The 10,771-nt window shown below is 42.2% G+C and overlaps 1 protein-coding gene across 3 annotated transcripts in view; it reads right to left on the bottom strand.

The window, feature by feature from the left end:
• Window positions 1-3,133: 3,133 nt before the first annotated feature.
• The window catches only part of eif4enif1 (eukaryotic translation initiation factor 4E nuclear import factor 1), a 54,971-nt gene continuing 47,333 nt past the window's right edge, over window positions 3,134-10,771 (bottom strand). For 2 of the 3 annotated variants that reach the window (XM_048556445.2, XM_048556447.2), the window contains exons 17-18: window positions 8,585-8,770; window positions 3,134-5,723 (exon numbers count right to left, since the gene is read on the bottom strand). In XM_048556445.2, the coding sequence (XP_048412402.2) occupies window positions 5,518-5,723; window positions 8,585-8,770 (392 nt within the window). In that variant the 3' untranslated portion in view covers window positions 3,134-5,517. The remainder of the gene's footprint in view (window positions 5,724-8,584; window positions 8,771-10,771) is intronic. The other variant, XM_048556446.2, reaches the window with a different exon arrangement.

The raw sequence follows: 10,771 nt of genomic DNA, 5'->3' as shown, positions 1-10,771 counted from the left end.
GCACTTTGGAAGGAAGAAGAAAGTGTCAAATTTTATTTAACACTGCAGAAAGCAATGGAACAAATGGATGAGAGTCCTGATGCATGAATAAAAAGATATCATCCAAACAGAATAGTTTTTACCTAAGTAATGTTGGCCTTTTATTTCAAAAGGGAATAGAACATAGAAGTAGGCAGGTCTAGAAAACACTACAGGGAACCAGTCAAATCACAACTGGAATACTGAACAGCTTTGGATCTAAAAAGCAAATGCATGCTGGCATTGGAGGTAGTACAGAAAAGCTTATGCAGCTGATACCAACCATGAAGTAACTATCTAGAGGGGCTGGATAGATTGGGCCTGTACTTAGTGGAAACTTAAAATGAAAGGGGACCTTATTGAGGAGCAAACTGTTGGAGAATTCACAGAGGGTAGATACAGAAAGGGGTGTTCCTCCTTGGAGTCTAGGACTGGAGGTTATAAACCTCAAAAGGTCATACATTAGAGGAAATTTTAGCATTGAGAAGCTGTAGAAGTCTTTATGACAGAGGGCTGTTCTGGCTGGTTCTTTAAAATCTCTCAACCTTGAAATAATGATGCATTTAAGCATGTACTGATTGAGGTCACAAGGTCCTATCCTAATCTTGGAGAGGCCATCCCATGAAACCAGCATGTCATCTGGGAACTGTGTGGAGTTTGTGTTCTCTCCATGGACTGAATGGGAGAAAACTGGCTATGTGGAGAAACCCATCATCTAAAGATGTGCCATGCTAAAATGGCCCTGTAGCAGCAGGGAGGTGCAGACTAGGTGGTTGAGTCATAAGTAATGCAGGGTTTGACAGATAGGGAAGGGAATAGGTCTGGGTGGGATGGTGTTGAGGCAAAAATGCAATATTTATTCAGCTAAAAATTAACCACTTATACCTGGTCAAGTGGCATGCAGAAATATGGCAGAGTTGATGGATAACATGATCTCATTTTTGGCTGAAGAACTTAGACTTCCACTAGCTGAAATGGTGGTGGTGTTCAGGTCAGAGGGGTGGCCATGAGTACACGTGGGTGCCAGATGTCACGAAGGGCCAGACATAACTGGAAGAGGTGTTCCACTTTTCCAGCCCCCACTCTTTAAATTAAAAAAAGCGATAATAGGGATGCTGCAGCAGCATGGTCTTGTCCAGATTTGGAAAAGTTCATTTTTCTTCCAATTCTCTCCCCCGGTTTCATATTCACCTGGTCCAACTCCTCCCCTTGACAGATTTCCACTTCTGAGGAGCAACTGGCCACTAATATCCAATAGGAACCTGACTCCTACAGCTACCTGGACTATACATCCGCACACCCTGCTTCCTGTGAAGGCACTAAGCCATTCCATTCACTCAGTTTGTCCATCTGTCACATGTGACAATGAGGTCAGCTTTGACAAGGAAGCCTCAAACGTTCACCCTTCTTCCTCAAGCAAAGATTCCCCAGCACCACTTGTCAACAGGTCTGGCCCATCACCCACACTTCTGCCTTCTTCCCACAGCAGGGATAAGGTTCCTCTCAGCCACCATTTCTGTCACCTCTAGCAAAATGGCACAGACATATTCCTCCTCTCAAAAAGCCATAAATAGACTGTTCCATCCAACCAGTCCATGCTGACCTGTCAAACTTTTCCCATTCACATTATAAATTATATCAACAGGAGTTTTCATTTACCACTTCAGGAAGTCCATTCCACACGCAAACCACCCTCTTTAAAAACTTTGCCTCATGGCTCGAAAATCTGTCCTCTTACCTTGAAGAGGAGGTGGTGTCATGTCCCCAGTCTTGAAATTCCCTGTTTTGGGGGAAGACTATTGCTATCAACTATGTAAGCCTCATTTTAGGAACTTCTGTAGGGGTCACTTCAATCTCCTATGCTCCAGTGGAAAAAAGTTCCAGCCTCTAACTCAAACTTTCCAAACCCAGCAGCATTCCTGGTAAACTCTTCCAGCCTGATGATATCCTTTCTGTAACTAGGTGACCAGAACTAGACAGTACTCCAGAACAGGCCTCAATGTCCAGAACAACCTCAACATAATGTCCCAACTCCAATCCTGAAAAAAGGACTCCAGTGAAGGAAAGCATGCCAAGGAAAACATCCTGTCCATATGTGACACAAACTATACACTAGCACCCCAGGTCCCTCTTCTACAACATGACCCAAGGCCCTACCGTTAACTCTATTGGCCATATTCTTGTTTGTTGTACCAAAATGCAATGCCTCACTAATCCAGATTGAACTCCCACTGGCCATTTTTCAGCCCATTGATCAATTGGGTCAACAATCCCTTTAACCTTTGAAAAGCTTCTTCACTGTCTACAATACCAATTTTGGTGTCATCCACAAATCTGCCCTCTGTACAAGTGATCTGGATTAGAATACAAGTGACAAGAGGACCAAGAACTGATCTTTTGTGGAACACTGGTGGTCACAGGCCTCCAGTCTGAAAAGCAACCCTCCACCACTGTCTGACTTAAGCTCATCCTGAACCCCCAAGACCCAATTAATCTACCTTGCAGAACCTTATTAAAAGGCTTTACTAAAAGTCCAAAAACAAAGTCTAGTGCTCTGCTATCAACTTTTGGTCACCTCAAAAAACCTTAAATCAAGTTTGAGACACTATTTTCCCCTCACAAAACCCATGTTTAATAGCTCTAAATCAATTCCTAAATCTTTAAATCACCTCCAATAATTTAAACACAAGCAGTTGGACTTGCAGGTACATCTAGTTCTCCTTACACCCTCAAAAAAGAGTACATTAGCCACCTTCCATTCATCAGGCACCTCACCTGTAGTTACAGGCAAATATTTCTGCATAAGGTCTCACAATAGCCTCTTATTTCCCATAACATTTTGGTATACATTAGATCAGGTCCCACAGATTTATCCACCTTTAAAGCCTCCCAAGCCTACTCTTCTGCAAATGCGAACTGTTTAAAAACCAATTCATTTGTCTGCATTCTCAACTTGATCTTTCTCCACAGTAAAAACTTGTCCGCTTTTCCCCAGGACATCCCAGTCCACTTCCTTCACTCCACCACACACTTTCCCCCCCCCCGGAAATCAAAAGGTGTAACTCCTGCCTATTCCACACACCCCCCCCCCCAACCCTTTGGATACTAAGGGCCCAAACATACATTCCAGGTGAAGCAGCACCTCACCTGCACTTGGGGTGAAATCAAAGGGGGAACCACATCACAGAACACTTGACAGCTTCCAGTTGTCTGCCACTGACACCACCCTGTACCTGGCCAACATGTCTCAGATTTACTGCAGTGTTCCAGTGATGCTCAGCACAAGCTGGAAGAACCCCATTTTCTACTCAGGGACTCTGCAGCCATCCAGGACTAGAGTTCAATAATTTTAGGGCCCGAACTCTCCCACGTCCTAGCCCCCCCAACTCCACTAACCAGGTCTGGTTGTTATCAGTCTGCCATTACACACTACCTATGGTTAGCTACTAAGTCTCCACTAACAGCAGTTCAATCCCCTAGCCAAAAATCATTATCCACCCTTTTGTCTGCCCACTGTTCTCTTGACTGTCCCCACCCATTGTTTATTCCTTGCCTCCTGCTCCTCCCCCCACCTTCTGCATGTAAGCCAACATTTTCCTGCCTACCAGTTCAGAGGAAGGACTGTTGGACCAAAAACAAACTGATTTCTCTTCAAATGCTGCCAGATCTGCTTAGTTTTTTTTGGCAATGTGTTTGATTTACAACATCATTTCTTTTGGCTTTTATGGGATTAACCATGATTAATAAAATTGATGAACTTGTAAATACTGTCCACTGCTACTGGACAGTACTGTCAGCAAGTACAAAATAATACTTGCTAATGGGTCCAAGGCCTCATCCCATTGATTTATCGTGGAAATGTTTTGGCCTGACCCAGGTGAAAAATCCAGATGGATCTCAGTGCAACAGTGGTACGTGAAAGAGAGGGCCTGTCTGAACCCCAGTCAACGTGGAAGATCTTAGTAGGGAGACCTATATCTTGCTCAACTTACAATCGTACTGCTGCTTACTAGGTATGTGGAATTTGGCTGCTGCTCCTGCAGATAAGGAAATATTCATGTAGAAATTATATATCCACAACTTCATTCAGTTTTTCCAGTAATTCAGCACAAGATTGTGAGCGTGTGCAAATTGCCAGTCATGCATATTTCATTTCCAAGTTCATTAATGCTTATTACCAAGCTCAGCCATGATACCTGTAAAACTGATAACTGCTTCAGGTGATCAGTGTTATGGAACTTTTAACTCCAAGTTTAGTGGGCAATATGGAACTTCTGGCACACATCAATAGTTCAAGATTAAAGGAACAAAAACATGGAGATGTGAAATTTTATTTTCTTCATTTGTAAATCAATTTGTGCTTTTCCCTTCCCTAAAACAGCAAATTCCAGAAAAGTCACAGGTCTTATTTCTGAACAGTACAAAGCAATGTTCTTCAGTGTGAACGAAGGGGTTCCACATCAAGTTGTATAGGGAGGGCAAGGGGATACCATGGGGGGCAGGAATGAAAGCATATCAGCCACAGAACAAAGGCACACAAAATAAAGCTATTTCAGTAAATGAACACAAGAGGCAACAGTGTCCATACTGGTGCTGTGGGGCTAGCACCCTCTACTGGCAAGCAACTGTCAGATTCCAGGGCCCTCAAAAAAGGTATAACTGAAATCACCCTACACTGTCCCTTTTGTGGACATTAGACTCGAGTAGCAGAGTTGGGAAGGCTTCACACTGAAAGTATAAGTTCCCAGCCCATTTGGGTTTCTCTATCTCAGTTTTTGACACCAAAAAGAAAAATTAAAGGGTCTTTTTGCCTTTTCCTGCTTCCAGTATTAAAAGGAATCTATATATATACACACACACACACATACACAAAACACTCCCAGGTACAGCGATGCTTGCTTAGTTCCTACCTACTGGCAATTACCAGACTTAGGAACCATGTAGTGCATTGGAAATTAAAATTCCCACAATCTTTCATGCTGCAAAAAGAAAAAACAAAAACCTTACAAAATATATTTCAGCAAAACTGGAGCACAAGTGTCACTGCATTTGTCCTTCCAGCAGCATTTATATACATAGTCAGCCACTGCAGATGCTTATGTACAGATGTAAGCAGTGTTATTTTACATGAGTTTCTGTACACAAGGTCTATACAATTTTTATTGCAGCGTATATGGTTTGTAAAATCCCCAAAAACCCTTTTTGGTTGCATTTTCACTGGAAAGTGAAGTGCTCTTGGGTTCTCTTAAAAAGTATCTAATCTGTAATGCAGGCATTTGCCCCACAGACCTTGTGGCCCTGTTTCACTGGCACAGTTGAGTTATAACCCCAGGTGACAGTATTCAAGTAGTTGTGAACGCATGGTCAGTCACAAAGTCAAAGTAGGGATCAAGAAATACTGGGGTAACAAAAATAATTCAAGGACACCCCCCCCCCCCCCGCTTGGACACCTGCAGGTACCTTTGTAAAACTGTTGCACCAAGTGTGTTACATGACATACTATTGATGGAGCTCAAGTTCATCCACACTTATTACTTTGCTTGGCATAGACGGTAATGGTTGCTGAAGAACATCATTGCCAAACCACTTAGAAAGATTAACTGGAGATCCACTTCTATGATGCAGGGATCGCAGGTTGGAATTCTGCTGGTTCAGATGCAGGTGGGCTCCAGGGCCTTGGCCACCTGCACTGGGAGACTGCAACACTGAAGGGGAAAATAAAAAAAGGCTTAATGTTTCACAAGCACTAATTCAACAGCCTACTAGTTTTAAGTGGTCCTAGAAACAGGACCACTTCACAAAACAAGATACATCAGTTACCTGCATATAAACATGTGCAGTATTTCCACCCCCTCCACCCCCCCTGTGATGTAATGTATTGAGGTGGTGCAGGAAGAAATGTTAAAACCCCTATACCTCAAGCATAGTGTCCTAGAGTGGTCAAGGAGCCTGGCAGCTCAGTGAACTGAGTGGGGTGAGAAGGTAACTTAAAAATAGTAGTAATTAACCAATTTTCCCCACACTAGAGACTTACTTCACACTTACAAGTATAGATACCCTGGTGGCACTGTTAGAAATAAATTGCAAAGGAAAACTTAAACATTAAAATTGGCATGTCACTGATACTCACCACTCAAACCCTAGCAAAGCTCTTCTCTTGGAAGGCCTGTGCCATGTTATTAAAGACTCCAAATTACCTTCCCATCCCACCCTAGTTGGAATAATTTCTAGAAAGGAACATACCAAGAAGTGAAATTCAGACTTCTACTGGAATTAATTTAACCTCAGTTAGTAAAGACATCTGTAGTCTACTGCTTTGCAAAGGGCATTTCCAGAACAAAGATGTTTCATGGTCCAGGAGTAAGGTGGCCCAGATTTACATCCAAGACCCAGCTACTCCAGGAGCATGTAGCAACATTTGAACAGCTGATTAGAAAGTTTGACTCAGCTGCTGTTCTACTCAGACAACTGGAATGGATCACCATGCAGAACAGGTGGGGGCAAAGGACACTGCAGAGGGAAAGACAGCTCCATTAAAAAAAGTAGCTATTTGAATTGACAATTCAGAAACCCTACCACCCAGGTTTGTATTAAGGGCAATTAAAATATAGATAAAACGTTAGCCTTACCAGTGACATCCAACTGCCAAGAATGAAAAAAGCTGATTAAGCTCCTGCCACAAACTTTAGTTTTTGTAGATAAATGAGAGCATGATAGGATATTTCAGTCAGGGTAAAATCAATTCTATCCCTTGAAACTTGTTTGACCTCGATGAATTTCTGATACCATACAAACTTGTCAAAAAATGCTGTCAAAACCCACCAATTATAGTAAGCCAACTGGATTTTACTTTCTTCTGGGAAAGTAGTCAGATTTCTTTACTTGGTCTAGGCCTCCCTATGGAGGATTCAAAACCCCTTCTGAAATGGCTCAAAGCCACTCAGCTAGTGATAGGCAAAAATAAAACCAACTATGCCTATATCCTAAAAATAAAAAGCCTGCTTCAAATGCAGAAAATCAGATTCTAGGATTTTTGAACACGATTCTAATCACAGTAGGTTGCTGACTGGAATGCAAGGGGCTCCCTTTGCATAGCTGTATGTTAGAGTGTTAGGGGCCAGCCTCTGTTGGGAAACTAATGGTATCAGTATGCTTTAAAGAGACTTTTAGTGACTGAAGCCATACAATCTTGACTATTTTCTACCTTGCTTAAACTGGAGGTCCACCGAAACTGTTCAGTCTGCCCTACTTTATCATCCAATACACATACTCAAGGTTGGGAGTGAGAAACTCAATAGTCCAATTCTTATTTTCTAAAAATCACTGCAGATTGCCCTTCCCTGTCTCAACAGGCTGAATCTGGCTAGAAGAGGCAACATTATTCAACGAGCTGTGGCAAAGCAGCACTCACCTCAAACTGTCCACCGGTTCAACATCCTGCACTGTGCCTTTCTTAGCATCATCTTCTGTCTGGGTGTCAATTCAAAAGAAATGTCTTGCACACAGCAGTAATGTCAGCAAGTTAGAGACACTTGCATACTAGCAGGATTGGATGGGGGTAGACACAGGGATGGTCCCGATGGTGGGTGTGTCCAGAAACAGGGTCACAATATGAAGGTTCAGGGTAGACAACTTAGAATGAGACGAGGAGACATTTCTTCACCCAGAGAGTGTGGGCCTGTGGAATTCGTTACCACAGGAAGTAGTTGATGCCAAAACACTGAAGGCATTCAACAGGCAACTAGATATAGCACTTGGGGTGAATGGGATCAAAAGAGGCTATGGAAAAAACAGGATGAAGCTACTGAGTTGGGCGATCAGCCATGATAGTGAATAGCCTCCTCCTGCTATGTTATGATCTAATACAGTAGTTCAAACCAGGAAAAATTAAAGTATATTAAACATTTTAGAGCAAAAGTGCGATATAGTAGAGTGATTGGATTAGGAGAAAGTAATTAAGGCCAAAAAATTAGCAGTAAGTGCTAAATTTGCTATACCGATGACAAAAAATTTTGGAAGCATTAAACATGCTTAGGATAGGATAGCTGATTTTTTTTTAAAAAGGTCTGAAGCAGCTGTTAAACAGATTTTCCATTCATTGTATTCAGGTGGTGGGAATGTCTTCACAGCATACTGGAGTCAGTGAAATCCAGAAGTTACTGTCAAGTAATCCAGCCTGTTCAGCACATTCAGACTCCTGATGCTGCAGTAGGATGAGTGTTGGTGGTTCCATCAAACACTGAATGAGCAGATTTATTATTTGGAAAGTGGCCAGCAGACAACTGCTGACATACAGCTTTCAACTCATTTATTAACAGATTTGATTTTCATACTGATCACATCCTTCTCTCCAATCCCAAATATTTACTGTTGCATTGCTACACAAACTATATTTATCCTACCAAAGGACCCAAAATGGAAACAGAAGCCATCCTAGAGCACAAAACTCAGCATGGCTGAGAAGAGGGATGCTCTCATACAAAGTCTGCAGGTTTTTCTGAAACAAAAAAGGTGCACATCCAGGAGGTTTGAAACCTCTAAGTAAAATATGCAGTGGACTCATTACCTTGTCTGATCATGGCCAGGTGCTGCAAGGGTGTTGCAGAAGCCTGAATGTGTGTTGAGGAGAGTGTAGCACGAGGATTTAGAAGAGGAAGACCACTTGTTGGAAGAGGGTAGAATGTCTGCCCAAGCAGTGTTGGGGGGAGGCTTTGCAAGTGTGACAGATCCATGCCTGATGGAAACATACCTGCTGGGGAGATTGAGAAGTGGTTTAAAAAAGGTTTCAGTCATTGGTACACAGTTAAATTAAGTATAGTTTGGAGGGTTTACTGGAGATATCTTGAAGAGAACAGTAAGCCACTATTTAAATAGAGTCAATACAGAGTAGCGTGGAGGAATACAGCAGGCAAGGCAGCAGAGCCAGAAAGTTGATGTTTCAGGTCAGGACCCTGACCCAAAACATCTACTTTCTTGCTCCTCTGATGCTGCCTGACTTGTATTCCTCCAGCTCCACTCTATTGACTAACTTCCAGCATATGCAGTTCTTGCTATCCCTACCTTTGGAATAGGGATCAGTTCTTTTAAATGCCAATACACACTATCCAGATTTGTTAAAATTTTGAATTTGTGAAATGGAGTTCACAAATCATAACACTGACATGCTCCATCCAACCTGGACCAGCTAGATGGCTCAAGAGAACTGGGAGGTGACAGACAGCACTTGAGATTCGAGGACAGGACACCACTAACTCTCATTAGTCATAAAGTTATACAAACATTTAATTCTCTGCTCACAATGGCTTTTACTGACTTCTCAGCTGGTCCCAAGTTAAATGAGCTGCAGTCTTATTCTGACATTTAATTCCTTCCTTTAGGCTCATGTCTAGACACTTGCACCTTAAGCCAAGGTGCAAGGTCAGCATTCCTCTCTCCATCCAACTGGTGTCACAAGTGATAAACTTTGTACCTTACAGGTTGTAAATAAAATACTGCAGTTGCAAGAACCACAAGAACATTCAGCTCATTACTCTGAAGAGCTGGTGTAGACTCAAGTCAAAGCCACTCCCTGCTTAATCTTGTAGCTTGAAAGCTGGTCACTCATGTGCCAATTAATTGCCTTGAAACAATCTCTTTTGGAAAACTTGATTAGTTCCATGTTAGGGAACTGGCTCCAAGTTATTATTACTCAAATCTTTCCACATTTCAGACTCTACAGAGCTTCTAATTTGTGTCCAAGTTTCATACTAATAGGAATAGATCTTCATTACTTTTTAATGTTAATCTTCATAAAATCCTTCACTTCAAGTCACCTCAGCTTCTCCAATTAACTTTATACCAGAATCCCACATTCCTAGAGCCATTAAAATTTCCTCTGCAGCCTTAAAGGCATTTGCATTTTAATGAGGTCAAAGATCCCATATGCTTTGACACCAACCGCAACAGAAATTACTCTTAGTTCATCTGCCATTAATTTGTGCAGAAGTCCTATAACTTCAGGCAGTCCAAATCATACGTGATGCTTCCCACTTGTCCAAGTAAGAGAAATCAACATATTTTGAAATTATGCATAAAAAATGTTTGTTGCCTATGACAAAAATTTAGTGATTTACTTTCCATCATCCATTTGGATTCTGATCCTTCTACTCCAAACCTTAATGTTTGGTTAACATACATGTCTTATTTGTCAGCTGTTTTAAAATCCACTAACTTGCACTATATACCTTTCAACCAGTCAGTCAAAAAAATTCATGCTGAATCATCAAATCAAATCTGAAAACAGTTTCCAAAACTACACCCAAATAGCTTGTACCTGCCAGGACTATCCTTCTACACACTTGCTTAAAGTGGCGTTATATTTGCCACTTGGCAATCCAGTCAGTCATTCTCTTCCCTCCAAAAGACAGGAGAGGAGAGGAGGGCTGATGCACTGTTTAAGTTCTGTGGAGGAACAGTAAACATTAACGTTTAGGGGCAGCACAGTGGCTAGTACCAGGGACCCAGGTTCAATTCCACCTTTGGGCAACTGTGCGTTGAGTTTGCACACATTCTCCATGTCTGCGTGAGTTTTCTCCAGATGCTCTGTTTTCCTCCCACAGTCCAAAGATGTGCAGGTTAGGTGGATTGGCCATGCTAAATTACCTGCAGTGTTCAGGGAGGTAGAGGGCCTATATTAGGTGGATCATAGGGGGGATGCTTTGGGGTTCGGTGTGGACTTGTTGGGCCAAAGGGCATGTTTCCACTCTAGGGATTC

Source organism: Stegostoma tigrinum, chromosome 26 (assembly GCF_030684315.1).
Source record: "Stegostoma tigrinum isolate sSteTig4 chromosome 26, sSteTig4.hap1, whole genome shotgun sequence".
Classification (NCBI taxonomy): Eukaryota; Metazoa; Chordata; class Chondrichthyes; order Orectolobiformes; family Stegostomatidae; genus Stegostoma; species Stegostoma tigrinum.
This window is presented reverse-complemented; position numbering and strand designations above follow the sequence as displayed.